This window comes from Diadema antillarum, unplaced genomic scaffold, assembly GCF_040938485.1.
Source record: "Diadema antillarum isolate AM-2024a unplaced genomic scaffold, OU_Dant_1.0 seq00000400_RagTag, whole genome shotgun sequence".
Classification (NCBI taxonomy): Eukaryota; Metazoa; Echinodermata; class Echinoidea; order Diadematoida; family Diadematidae; genus Diadema; species Diadema antillarum.
In genome coordinates, this window is record NW_027271391.1 from 1,807,245 (window position 1) to 1,822,747 (window position 15,503).

Sequence of the window (15,503 nt, forward strand, 5' to 3'; positions counted from 1 at the left end):
TATCCAAACATGTTGCGAATTCACGTATTGGCTCCAATTTAACGAAGAATAAACCGGTAATGCAATATTTCGCCAATATAGAGTTTATTGAGCAACTCAAATTTTCGGTGGCTTCCATCCACCTTCTTCAGGAGTCGCGACGCGGAATGTCCGCGTCGAGACTCCGCGTCGAGACTCCTGAAGAAGGTGGATGGAAGCCACCGAAAATTTGAGTTGCTCAATAAACTCTATATTGGCGAAATATTGCATTACCGGTTTATTCTTCGTTATATATATATATATATATATATATATATATATATATATACAATTGTTTATATATATATATATATATATATATATATATATCTGTTGTTGTTTTTTTTTTTTGGAAGAGCTAGAAGTATATGAAGAGTTTGTTCGCAAAAACCGATAAATCCGCTTCTGAGGATTTTGAAGTACGGTCTCTGTCATAAAGTACAAAATAATACCTCTTAAATGATATATTTGTCACTAGATATAAAGGTAAATTTTTAAAGTTATGGTCAAAAGAAGCAACAATTTTCTTATTATTCTATTTATTTTTCTTGACCTTTTATCGCAAATATATCCATTTGGCAAATATGGACTTATCGGTTTTTGCGAACAAACTCTTCATATCGATAGGTGTGTGTGTGGGGAAGGGGGCTGAAGCCCTAGTCTCTCCCCCACCCTGCCCCCTGCCCCTGCAGAGTATTATAAAGACTGTTGAGAGACTCATCAGGGCGGATCAGGAATGCCGTAAAGGGGGGGGGGGGGGGGCAAACAATATTTTTGGTGCTATTTCCGGGCTTCATCTCATTTTTTAAAATTTCTTTTGTCTTAAATAACAAATAATGGGTTAAGGGTTAGGTAGGGTTGTATTTATGGTTAAATTGGCCTTTAAATTAGTCGAAGGGACATGAGGGAGTCCTTCGAGAATAAAAAGTTGAAGACCAAAGGAAAAAAAAAAACGGGAAAAGGGAGGAGGAAAGATGCTATGCTGTGGAAACTCGCGTAAACGCCGTTTGGTGGGACCGCATTCACGAGTATTTTTTACGACGTTTCGATTGCGTGGACGTGGCCGCCAGTCTTGTACGGAAGCGGCTCGAAATGGCTGCAGTCCACTTGGCACGACCTCGGCGTTATCATACATTTCGATTTCAGCGCACGCCGTTCGTGACGTACTGCGATGACGTCATCAAGTCATAAATCTCGGGTGGCCGTGAAATCCCTCGAATACATCACGCGTTAGCGATTCTGGCGTTGGACGTGCTGGAGAACCTTGAACATGCGCAGTTCCTTAAAATGATGTCATTTCCTCGACGGCCAAGTCCACGGGGGGAATCGAAAAGTCCCTAGGATACTAGTATACTGTGGAAGAAAGCCCCACCGCCGTGCTAATCTTCCGACACGGTGGGGCTGAATTCACGAGTAGAAACAGGCGAACCGCTGTATTAGTACGCACACGCAGTGGTGGGGCCTATTTCACGAGTATGCCCACTATATTCTAATTTCGTTGACTCCTTTGAGAAAAATGAGCAAGTTAATAAGCGTGTTTGAAGCTACTGGTACGCAGGGAGGATCTGTCGTCAGGGGCCTGCTGGAAAATACATCTTACAAGGTGCGAGGAATCACAAGGAATGTGGAGAGCGCTGAGGCAAAGGCTTTGAGCGAGCAAGGTACTAACTAGTATGGCGTATAGACAAGGCTCTTGTTCTGTTGTTGTGTGTGTCCTATCCTTTTTATGTCGCCCTCTCGTGTTTGATAACCGCATAAGCCTATCGCACCGCGCGGCGAACGAATCGTTTGGGATCGCGACACCTCACAAATTACTACTCCACGAAAAAAAGTGGGGTTGGGTCTACCCAGAGTTCTGTGGGTCTACCATCTACGAGCCCTCTCTGATATTGAGCTACAGAAGGTGGTTTTATTGATGTATGATGTTCAGCTCTTCTGCCATATGCGTGTGGGTGATGCAGATCGAGATATATAGGGGAAATCCCGTTGTAACATGATTCGATTACAACGAGAATCCGCTTATAACGAGATGAATCGTCCGGTCCCAAATAGATTAGCGTGTTAGCCTATGGTGATTTGGAGTTCCGGTTATTGCAAGATAATTTTTTGACAAAAAAAGACGATTATCTTTGCGTGCAAGCAGAGACTACAAACATCTGCCAGTGCAAAACAAATCACAATCAAGGTGACGCGCCGCAAGTTCATACAGTTCCGATCGTTTCGAGGGCTAGGGCTGTGATGAAACAGCATCGGAATATTTATAAGCTAAAACTTTCGCTATCTATGCCGAAATGTTATCACAAACACTATACAATTCGAATTAACGTTCTTCAGTGGCTAAAACAAGAAAAAAAAAGGGTGTACATGTATTTACGTATCCGAAATGTTTCCAAAGATACCTAACGGGATCAAGTTTCTAACTGTTAGCGGCGAACACAGCGAATTGAAATTTTGAACATGTTCAAAAATCCTCTGCGATAAGAAAAACTGGTTGTAAAAATGAAAACTGTTTTTTAGTTTGATCGCAACTGTTACCGAGCTCTGACGAAAGTTAGAATCTGCTATTATTCGATACTTTCGCAAACATTAGCCGCTCAGTTATGATACCCATTTACGTAACTATAAGATAAATTGAGTTAGATGTCAAAGTTAGAATACGATGGGGGCGTCGGATGATAAAATTCTAATTAACTCAACTCTATAGCTTATCGAAATACAAATACATGTACTATTTAAGTCGATTTTGCAATCCACAGTTACCCGGTACGTGTACTGGTTTTTGTTTTCGTAAACGGCTTTCACCCGTCAGTCTCGTCGGTGAACCCGTTCCGTACGGGAACCCGGTGGTCTGTGTATTAAGTCTATGGGGATTTCAGAATTCAGTATGGAACGGGTTAAAACATTCACGCAAAGCACGCCTTCAACATGATGCAGCGCAACAAGCTGGAAGCACATGACGCTCTTGCAGTATAAGTAGCACACGTTTCGCTCATCGCACTGTACCGTAATAGCGAGAGAAGAAATAGGATGTTGGGCACGGTCTCCTTGGAGGAAATAAAATACAAGAGTATAAATATTGTGGTGTAAACTTTCACCATAATACAAGTGGTTAATATCGATAATTTGTCATTTAATTGAAAGCTAAACGCAGCGTTGATAACGCGATTACCTTACCATTGGTTGCATCAATTTTGCCTCATCTCTATCTCTCTCTCTCTCTCTTGTTAGATGTCTATTTAATGTATGTAACCCAATTTTAACAGAGCATGTTTATATAAAGTGTACGTTCCACATGTGTTCGGATACAACGAGAATCCGGATATAACGAGAAAATTTGTATTTTAGTCCAACATTTATATCACCTGCGGGGGCGGATTCAAGAATTCCGTATTAAGGGGAGGCACCTTTACAAAATCAAAGGGGAGATGCGCACTCAGCAGCCACTCACCCCCATTTTTTAAATAAATACTTCTTTTGCTTCAACAACAACAACAACAACAACAACAACAACAAAACTGACCTGCATTATTAGAGTTCTTGACCATCAAAACATACCTTCACGACCGACCTGTCGTTACTGCTTCCGCCGTACTTTCTGGCTGACATCGCGAGGACTCAGAGGGTCGCAAAAGCAACCGCGCCATAGGACTCATGACGGACCATACTTTTGTTGAAAACGAAGAAAGTGCCTGAAAAACAAACAAAACAAAACAAACAAACAGAAAGGTCATTTGTGGCAATATGCACATGACCTAATTATGAATTGCTTTTTATGATAGCAATTAGAACAAACCCAAGTCGCCAAGGCGAAATTTTGCCCCATTAGTTACATACATTGCATGCATGACCACTACAGTGCATTATACAATTTCACAGAGGTAAAATGGCGTCATGAACGGGGAAGATCTTCGAAATTTTCACAAAACAAAATGTAATTTTTAGCGATATAATGAGCGCATGTGTATAACTTTAAGGGGAAACTTCCGGATGATCATCATGCCTTAGCATTTGAACATCTTAACTTGGTTAAAATGGTTACAGCGTTTCAGAATTATAATGATTGTGATGAGGAAATTAGAATGTTTTCAAAATCCACCAAAAAAAATGAAAATGAACGAGGATGGTGAGATAAAAGCTTTACACACGAATGCATGATTGGATGTTCAAGGAAGCAGAACAAAAGAATAAAGCATGCATAAATTCTACTAAGGTGGAGTTAAGCAAGTGCAATTACAATGCTACATTACTGAAATATGTATATGCCTCCTACTATGTCATCTTCCGTGTTCAATGTAATTCTTTGTTTTTGTTTTTCAGAATATTGATTTATCTTCTCAGGGACCACAATGAGTTTCCCAAATCTGTCGATTTAAGTACTTCATTATAAAAATCGTATGGAATTCCCCTTTAAGGGGGTATCTCACCGGGCTTGAAACTAGTTTGCGACTAGTTTTCGACTCCAGATTTCGCTAGTTGCAGAGACGTCTCCGCGACATCTCCAAGACGTCTCTTGACAATTACAGAGTCTCCGAGGAGTCGCAAGAAATTTACACATGTTCGATTTTTCGCGAAGTCTCCGCGACGTCTCTGAGACGTCTCCATCAGTTGCGCAGACGTCGCGGAGACTATACCCGCGACTGCTGAGACGTCTCCACGATGTCTCCGCGATGTCTCCGCGATGTCTCCGAGACGTCTCAGAGACGTCGCCGACACCTGCTGGAGACCAGAAAAACTGGTGAGAGGTCGCGGAGACGTCTCCGCGACTCTATTTGACGCTATTTGATCTACTTTAGAAACAACGTGACCCATCTGCGTGCTGACATCATGCTTATATAGTTCAAGTCAACGGCTCCATCATATTCGATTTTTTTTTTTAACACCTGCCATAACTCGTCTCAGAGACGTCTCCTTGGTGAGACCGCAAGCCGTTTTTATGTTTGAGACGTCGCGGAGACGTCTCCGTTGGTGAGATACAGCCTTTAAGGACCTACAAATCAGTAATGTTCTTCTGAAAATACGTCCTCTTTGTCTTACCTCACATCATCTCAAATGACTCTATTACAATCGATAACTACACCGAAGAAAGTTATTTTTTTTTTTCATTTCTGTATTATACAATGTTAGGGTGTGAGATCCGGGGGAGGAACTAATATCTAATATCCAAATAATTGAACTTAACTGCATGGCAAATCATAATTACGAGTACCTGGCTACTTTAAGTGATATTTGGTATTTTTGTTGTTGTATTTGTTGTTGTTTGTTTATATGTCTGTTTTTTTAACGTTTTCTTGGATGTGTTAACTTTCGAATCGCCTCTTTACTGTTCACGTTGTCACACAGAGACGTGACAACAACGCAGGCCTACAGAATTGGTGATATAAATTCAAGGTGGACCGAACAACCTTAAAGGGACTGTAAAGTATACTGGTCGAGGTGACGATTCAGCTTGTAATCTTTTGCGAGATATTTAGAAACCACTCTATGGAATGTTAAAGAGCATACAATTTTAAGGGGAATCAAACGTTTACTTGATGAAATCGGTTTTGAAATGACTGAGATATCTCAAAACGAGGTAAGACAAAGAGATCCTAATGAAAGTCGTGGCCTGTCAATTTTATTACAGTCGCTTTTTTTGGATATCTCGGCCATTTCAAGGCGAGTTTTCATGAAATAAAAATTGAATCTTGAAATTATACGCTCTTTCCTATTTCATAAGAGGTTTCTCATTATCTCACTAGAAATGTTATACTTAAGTAAATCTGAATTCTCACCTCAACCAGTACTGTACAGTCCCTTTAAGGGCTATCTCACTGACAGAGGAGACGTAGCAGCGATTGTCGCAACGCTTGCCCCTCGAAAGACCCAAAGGTGGCATGCCCTTTCACCAAAATGGCCACTCCGGAGCGACGTCTGAGATATCTTCAAACAAGGTAACAACATATTCTTCCGGAAGTCAGGAGGACATCTGCAAGACGCTTTCTTAGTTGCCAGGACGTCTCCGCGAAGTCCACATCGTCGCCATTTATACAGGCCGTAATTGGTCTCCGCAAGGTTGAGAGACGTTTCGCAGACGTCGCGGACAATGTCATTCACTGCGACGTGGCTGCAACCATAAGCTGAAGACTACAAAAAGTCTCCGGAAAAAAAAAATCGACGCCAGAGACCCGGCTGGTCTCCAAAAGACATCGCGGACACTCTCCGCAGCTAGCAAAACTTGAGTCGCCGTCAGCTCGCCACCGAGTCTCCACACCAATAATATACCAACATGTACTTTACTGGAATATAAATTATCACAAATTAGCATACTCTTTTTACCAACAGGTGTCGAGATGGTGCAGGCATCCATGGAGGACGTTGCGTCTCTAGAGGGAGCCCTGGCGGGAAGCTATGGTGTGTTTGCTGTCACAAACTACTGGGAATGCTTTAAAGTGCAAATGGTGAGAATGGGTTTAACAATCTTCTTTTATGTATGAGGATCTTTCAGTGATTTTTGGAAGACCAGGTTACGCAGGAATGGTATGTTACCCTCTCCTTCTTTTTTTCATTGTTAAAATTTGCGAAATTATAGTAATGGTATATTAGTATATCCTCGATTTCCCCCTTTTTGAAAACGTTTCCAATAACATAATTAATTGTTAGAAGGTGTATGTAGAGCACCTGCATTATCGAAGGAAACTGAATAAAATTCGCTGATTAGAAGGGGAGATCCATAGCAGGTTATATAGACACGGTCTGCATGAGAAGCCGTCAGGCGATATAGGTTTGATTGTCTTCGAGTAACTGCGTAACTAACCAAAATTTTGATACGTTTCACATCTGTTTTCGCAACCAGTAGGTGATCAATATCATACGAAGTAGTAGGTACCTGATTAACAGTGACGTGAAGACTATTTTAAGTTGTAAACAGCCCTCTTCTGCATGCTCGTAGAGTTCTTTTGTGCGGCTCTTCCGATTTTGAAGATGTTGTTCCAAGCATGGACCCTACCACATAGGGTCCATGTTCCAAGTGACTTGGCAACGAGCCATCTAAAGACATAATATCCCAAAGACAGGGATTTTTTTTCCTTCTATACCGTAGTATGTCCAGTAAGCTTAGGATTGGGGGGGGGGGGGGGTTGTTTGTTTTTGTTTTTGTAATGAATTTCTGCATATTCTTGGAATATTTCATTAACTTGTCAGTGGGTATCTTACTTTTCGTTCTTCTTCAGGGCGAGAATATCGTTGATGCAGCTAAGGAAGTCGGCGTCCAGCACATAGTCTATAGTGGCTTGCCTGCGGTCAAAAAGGTATGAATGCATAATGTCAACGCAAAGTAAAGTGCTCTTTCAATATGATATAAATGTGAAAATGTGTTGATTTTCGTCATATGTTCTTTACATCGTTGTGCATGCATGATTTGTTCCTCTAATATTGCTGCGTTCTTTAATTCACTTATCAGGTAGGCCCATTTGGGTTTATTTCTCCTTTAACCTCTCAGTGTTCCTGATACATGCTATGCTTGTTTTTCATTCATCTGGATATCACTTGCTCAGCTGATTTTGTTTTTGTCATTGTATTCTAATTCATCTGTACAAACATATTTTTTTTTCAATTCAATTTCTTTATTTTTTTTTTAAGCTGACCGGTGAGGCATGCCCCCATTTCGACGGTAAGGCAGAGGTGGACGAATACATGTTCCAGTCTGGTTTGACAGCAACGTCGGTTCAATATGCAGCGTACATGGAAAACTTCCTGGCAGAAACAAATTACACGAAGCTTGAATCGGGAGGATACCTCTTCAGTAAGTATTTCAGGTCTGTCGTCAGGACCAGCTAATACGCAACCCATGTGTTTCAGATTGGGAAATGTCGTACCTTTTAGATGAAATTCGATTTCGGAGAAAACGTTGCACTGTGTTTAAAATGTGCACTGATCGTCAGACGTAAATGTCAAGAAATTATTGCCGCTAAAGCCTTCAACGCACTCTGCATCGGCGCATGTATAGGACCTATGTAGGCTTGTATGTATGTGTTCGTTTGGTCAGTTTGTCTGTCCATTTGTAGTTTAGTTCCTGTGACCTCTGGAACTTCCCATGGATATAACCACTCAAAGTAAACTTATTGGATATTGGTTATTCGTGGCTTGCTTACAGCCAAACAAGCTTGCTTTCATGTAGGTCCCGTCATACTTCTCTTTGTACAACCCGGAACGGAGATTTCGACCAGTTATCATTGTAGTTACAGCATGTGTATCATACTACAAATGTGTATAGTTTTTGTGTGTTTTGTACATTATTGACAAGGTACAAGAACGTGTGCTATTACTTTTGATGTGATATTGATATATTATACATGAGAAGTATGAAATGAAAAAAAAGAATTGAAAATGAAATTGAAATAGTTCACGAGGCAAGATGTCAGATAACGGGCTTATGGAGAAATGAAATTTCACGTTTGAAGCAATGATTCCAGAAGCATTGGCTCTTTTCTATTAGTATACGAGACTGTTATCCCGTTACACTGTGTAAATGACCAATGAGATTCTTGTATACAATTGGTCAAATAAATTTCCGTCAAAGTTCGTAGAAGGACATGCTCTGAGAGGGCGTTTCATCTTTCGACATTGTGATAGATAGATGTCAACAATCAAAGAAGGACGTGGGGAAAATGTTCCTGTTTACAGCCTATAGCTGTCAGAAACATCACAATGCACTTTCTTCATTTAGTTATGAAAAAAGGGACGTGGTATCCGAAGTTCGAAAGTTCCCAACGTAAGCCCAGGAAGCAGTATAGGTCTTCAGTGCAGCAGATAATAATATACGAACATTTTGGGAACAAGGCGTAGTTCTTGTAATGACAAAAACGAGGACTAATTATGTTCTTCGTTCCGACGTACCATCAGACTTTCCAATGCGTGAGACACCGCTTGACCTCATCTACGCCGGCTCTGCGGGGGCTGCGGTGGCCGCTATCTTCAGTGACGTCGAGAAGTTCAAAGGAAGGGTGATTTCGCTGTCGGGGGACAGGAAGACGGTAGCAGAATGTTGCGACATCATCAACAAAGTTCTTGGGCCACCAGTACAAGTGAACCCCAATCCTGTATGTTAGAACCTGTTATTCAATTCCAATTCGATCAGCTTGATTCGTTCTACATTGAATACTCACCCATTAACCCTATATAATTTAACTGGGCTATTTGAAACCAAGTTTTTACTGGGGGTGGGGGTCAATTTGACCCCCCCCCCCCCTTTCAGATCTCGGCCGCCGATCGCGCGATCGCCGCAAAATTTTGCCTAAACGTAGAGCCGGATGTCAACTACAAGATTACATGGTTATAGATTGGAAACATTTTATTTCATATTCTTTAATAAATTAATGATGCAAATTTACGCATAAAATCATATTTTCACCTATAACTCCATCAAAAAGACTGAAGGAGTTTTTGTGTCAGAGTTCCTCAAGATACATCGAACAATTTTCTTGTAAAAAAATAGTGCAATCAAAATCAGTTTCTTTTGTTTTTTATTGTTTTGTTTATTATGTATTTTAATGTTTTTTGATCTTTTGTTTTCTATTTTTTTGCCAAAATTTGTTGCACGCACTTTTTCAAGCTTATCTATATTAATTGATTAATTTCAATGGTTAAAAGTTGAAGTAATCGAATTTATATCAATTAAAAAAAAGAAAACCCACAATTTGCATTGGATTTGCACACGAAATCATGAATTTAAGCTGTTTTCGGGTTGACATGCATATGCAAAACATCGCTTAACTTCAGAACGGTGTACCCGGACGTCGCAAATTTGGTCTCAAAATATGCAGGAGACTTCAATGAAAAAAAGTCATGAAACGACGCGGCAAAATCTTTGCGCGTTGCGGAATCGTGGCGCGAAATGTCGAGGGAGGGGGTCAATTTGACCCCCCCCCCCCCCTAGTTAAAATAGGGTTAAGCAAAAACAGGATGCTTATAATCAGTCACTTCGGAACGAGCACAGTGCTACAGTAACAACCTCATACGAATCATGGCGCACAGTTGAACAACACCTAACATTAAACACCACTACTATATACCAACAACAAGCCAACCACATTAGCCATACCCATGAAATATTTCTGGTGAGTGATAAAATAAGTCTTTGAAGTCTGTCGAAGTCTATATCGAGAACTTTCACGAAGTCAAAATCACGTAAAAGCAGCCGATCTAATGACAACGCGTTTTCTTCAGTAAATGAAAATGAATAAGCATTCGTTTCTTTTTCTAGTTAATTCTTTTTTTCTCGTTTATTCACTTTATTCAACGGCAGATGTCTCCTGAAGAGTTCGGAAAACTAGTCTTCCCCGGAGTCGATGACCTTGCAGCTATGTTTGCCTTCTACCAGACGGAGCACCCCAAGTACAGTGTCAGCGAGACGAAAAGCCTGGATCCTAAGACTAAGGATTTTATGGCGTTCGTACAAGATAACAAGGAGAAGATTCGTGCAATCCTTAAGTAATGCCCCCCCCCCCCCCCCCCCACCCGATATGAGGTTTTTAAAATCAAATACAGTGTAACAGTGTACCCCCGTTATAACGACGTCCTCGGGACCGGCAAATTTCATTCAGTAAAATGAATTTCATTGAAGTCGAACAGTATGATATATAAAGACATAGATGATAATTTTTGAGCCTGAATTTTGATTTCGTTGTATCAAGAATTTTGTTATACGGGAGTGCACTGTGCTCGAAGTGGTATAGGAGCCCTTGTTTCAGAAACAGGCATGAGTAGCATGAATAAAGTTATAATTACATCATTAACTGCTACGGTGATGTGTAATGTAATTATTTCAGATGGTGCGTTTGTAACGGCAAGAAAGGAAAATAAATGGCAAACTGACAAAGAATAATTATATTCAAAAGTTTGTTTTTAATCAAAATAATAAACAAGCCATTTTGTTAGAAATACGAGAATATTCTTGTCTTAACGAAATAAATAAAAGAAAGAAAGAAACTAACGAACACAAACACAACAACTTCTCGTGTCCTCTCAAGTAAAAGTAGTGTCCTCTACAAGTAAAATGGCATAAGAAATGCTACTCATATCACATGTATACTAATCTGTTCCTCCCCTTGGAAAGAAACGAAATCCGACTTGGTCAAGACTTTAAAAAGTCAACATTCGAACCGGAGTTGGAACATCCATTGTTAACCTCTAGTCTGCCCAACTGTTGAAAGTGCATTCTTTATATAGTCTTGGAGAGAGAACGTAGCAGGAGTATCATGCTGATTAGTGCTGAATATTTCAGACATCTCCTTGATGACTTTTAGCAAAAAAGACTCATAGAAGCGTATCAACATGGAAATACGACAGCCATTGATTATGATAGCTAATCCGGAATCCATGAAAACGATTTATTGTAGCATCATTATATTTTTGTACTCTGTAATGTACCAATCATTTGCATGACTGTAATTAGAGGGGGTACCTACGTATAAAATGATATGCCAAACAAACAGGAGATCAGGGAAAACTGTAGTTTTTCTAATATAGTTTAGCAATACTGGAGGCTTACTGAATGACTACATGAACTCGAGAGGCGGATTAGAGAAGACGACGGCTGAATATTGTAGACAACACAGAAAATTAGACAAAAACAAACGAACAAACTAGGAAATCGCAGGGAAATATTTACTATGAGCTGCATGCCGTGTTTTAAAGTGTTAGATAGAATTACCCCGTGTAGGTAAATGTAAAAGGTAATATTTGGAGAAGAACTGTCTACATTCTGTACGTGTCAATTCCCCTGCTTTCGAGTCATAATTCGAAGTAGTTGTAATTGTGAGAAAAGTAATAATCTTACCATCATTGGATGGATTGTTTTGGACGGATGTTTACAAGCTTGATCAGAAGTGCTTTTCTGTTGGTGATATGATAACCATACGGAGATTCCGCATGTCAGTCATAGGGAATGAACTCTATATGCCAGTTTATGTTGCCACTGTATCATTATGTATGAGTTCTGATGCATATCTAAACTGTAGTAAATAAAATGTGTTAGGTGCCCATTTCTGTTTTACACAGCAATTCGGTCCTTTAAGCGGAAGTAACAACATTGCGACTGCAAACCTAAACTAGATGTGAAGCTCTGATCCATAATAATACGATGTAGGGAGTGAAACATGCGGGTAATTAGCATATACATGCGTGTTGTATGTGGACCAAAGACGACAGTACGAACGCGAATAATCGCCTTACTTGTTACAGGTGGAATCGCCCCATATTTGTCGATAAAAATTCTCTCCAGAGATATCAGATATGGAAAAGCGACCCTAAAACGGGAAAATCGATTCTCGATGTGGGTGTGCCTGGCCATGGGGCAAACAGCGTTGCTTGGGACGGCGGGAATCCTTGGAAAAATAGTAGAAGTATAAGGTTTCAGAATGGAAGTTGACGTGATACAAATCACTGATCCCCGAGAGACATGTTGAATGATAGAGACAGTAATGGTTTACGTTTGAGAAAAAAGAGGAAGAGGAGAGAAGAAGATATACTAGTAGTTTCAGAATGTTCAGACATTTATAACAATCTCAAGCTGTGTATGCGAAGACATGAGACTATTGATGAACGTAAATTTTAAACGTAAATTCAAAATTATCTGTTGGGTCAGTATGTTTAATGCATTCAGAGAGATTATCCCACTGCTGATAGGATACTGACTGAAAGCAGGGGCGGATCCAGGAATTCTGTAAAGGGGGGGGGGGGGGGGGGCGCAACCATGAACATTTCTGGTGCCACTTCCGGATTTCACTTCTTTTTTCTGTTTATTTCTTTTGTTTTTAACTATAAACAAAGGGGGGGGGGGGGGTAACGGTAAGATTGAGTATTGGTCATGTTGGTAGGAGGAACTATCTGTGAGACCGCAAGTTTCGGGAAGGTGAACATTCCGTCACTATAGGTGTTGGAGATAGACTGGTTCAGTGTTTCTCAAACATATTTTGAAAGTTAACAAAAGAATCTTCCGGCTTGTTTTATCATTTTTCGGGGACATCCTGCTTAGAATATATTCTTTCTTCAGTGTCTTGATCTTGGGTATGTCCTTCAGCCGTGTGTACAGTGTTTCGGTGGCGTTACAATGTCCTGAAATTGACACAAGATGGCCATATGAATATAGAAATGCAAATTTCACACGAGGTTGCCCAAGAATTTGGTTAGAAGCCAACCAACAGTCAAAGCAAATACGATGCCTACAGAAAGCCACACGATGAAACCCGAACCTCATGAGAAGGTTGCACGAAGATGTGGATCTTTATCATAAACTGAAGCTTTGAATTGCCAAACGTTAAATTGGCACCACTCACGAAGTTAATATTGTATCCATTTTGCGAATGACCTGAAGTTTACTAAAACATCAGAGCAGAGTTTGAACATTTCCTCTAACGTGTGTCCATCTTTCCTTAATTTCTAAACAGTGTGGCACCTACATTATGCACCCCACACCCCGACACCACGCTTCGATGGGAAGACAGAACCCTCTTGAAGTTATGAATGTTGTTATTTTCCCCGATCTTTTGTTTTGTTGTGGATTCGTTCGATTTGTATCGATATTGATGTGTGTGCGTGTGTGTGCATGTAAGGGGGCAGGGGGAGGGGGAGGGGAGGGGGCTGAAGGTCTAGCTTGGGATTTTTTTTTTTTTTTTTTTTTTGGGGGGGGGGGGGGGGGGGTTTGCATAGCCCCCAACCCAATATCTTTGATTTTTATTTCAGTTTCGGTTTCAGTAAGTTTTATTTCTCCATTTGTACATGTAAAAATATCGAACATATTACTCACAAGTCATGAAAATATAAACAAACTTTCGCATCACAAATATATAATCATGTGAAAAAAGTACATAAATATCATTTCAGATCTTTAAGTGTACAGGTGGAGGTGACCGTTATCAATAAGCAAAACGCTTGTCTAGGACAACGGCCTCTGAATAAAATATGCCTTGTAACATTTTTTTATTTAACCATTTTTTTATTTCAGGATTGACTCCATTTGATACGAGGAAACCGTGGCATTTCTAGAATCCAGTTGACATTATCTCGTAAACACTATTTTTTTGATGGAATTTGGGAAATTACAATCCCCAAAGTGAACCATTGTATACTAAGTGCATGGAGGGGAACTACGCGGGGAAATGGTGAGGGCCTAAACGAAAGGAGGGAATAATATTCCCACATGAGGGAACTTTTGCATTTTTTGAACTGAAATGACAGATCTTCTGATGAAATAATCATTTGGAAATATGTGAATCTAAATGTACTAAATCTATGCGAAAGTAAAACAGTGGGAGGGCGTGGGAGGGGTATCTCCCTCCCACGTGAGAGAGGTATTGTATTTTCAGAATTGAACTGCGATAATTCCTTGCACAGCTTCGGTAAAATGTTTGGACAGTTTTCCATTAAAAAAGCAAGAAAATCTCCGACATCCTGAAAAATATTTAAAGGACAAGTTCACCTTCATAAACATAAGGATTGAGAGAATGTAGCAATATTAGTAGAACACATCATTGAAAGTTTGAGGAAAATCAGACAATCCGTTCAAAAGTTATGAATTTTTGAAGTTTTTGTGCAGTAACCGCTGGATGAGAAGACTACTCCAGTGTATGAATAACTTAGATGTCACATGCGTACAACAATATAAGGAAAATATAAAGAGAATTTCACAAAATGCCATGTTTTGAAAAAAGTACACATTCCCCTGACTCGTTACCGACAAATGTTATGGGTAATATTATTCCCCCTGCCTTTAGAAAGAGGCAAATCAAGAGCTCTTTTATTATGCGAAAAAAGTGAAAATATGTTGAATTTTCTTTTACATTTTCTTTATACTGTTGTACGCATATGACTCACAAGCTGTAGTAGTCTCCTCATCCAGCGGTTCCAACACAAAAATTTTAAAAATTCATAACTTTTGCATCGATTGTCCAATTTTCCTCAAACTTTCACTGATGTGTTCTACTAATATTGTTGCATTCTCTCAATCCTTATGTTTATGAAGGTGAACTTGTCCTTTAAGGGGGGGGGGGGAATATCATGGCAACTGTCCCGCACCCGTGCATATACAAGAAGCTAGCTGTTGAATTACTCTAAAATAGAAAGGAAAATATCGTGGGGGTATTTTCCTCCAACGCGACGCAGGTTTAAATGAGGGATCTTCTGCATTTTTAGAATTGGAATTCAGCAATCCAGTGAGCCCTTCATGCAGTATAGCATATTTGAACCATTTTTCAATAAAATGTAGGGAAAGTAAATATCCTAGGACAATTGGAATGCTTAAATGGTGCTATATCTTTATCGTCTATATTCATATGCTTAGAAACATCAGTATCATCGCTATATAAATGTTGTTCATTATCATTATCGTTATCATCATCTCACTTATAAGCTGATAAGCTTGTTCTGTGGAGATTTTGCATTTTCAGAAGTGAAATTCAGCGATTTGATGCACCTTTGTTGGGATATTTAGACAATTTAAAACACCATTT

General features: G+C 39.9%; 1 protein-coding gene across 1 annotated transcript; it reads left to right on the forward strand.

Annotated features, from left to right (window-relative positions):
• Positions 1 to 1,453: 1,453 nt before the first annotated feature.
• On the forward strand, positions 1,454 to 10,489 carry LOC139732121 (nmrA-like family domain-containing protein 1). Its single transcript, XM_071642987.1, has 6 exons — positions 1,454 to 1,679; positions 6,340 to 6,455; positions 7,227 to 7,304; positions 7,636 to 7,798; positions 8,899 to 9,095; positions 10,301 to 10,489. The coding sequence occupies exons 1-6, from the start codon at positions 1,535 to 1,537 to the stop codon at positions 10,487 to 10,489; spliced, it is 888 nt and encodes a 295-aa protein (XP_071499088.1). The 5' UTR covers positions 1,454 to 1,534.
• Positions 10,490 to 15,503: the final 5,014 nt, after the last annotated feature.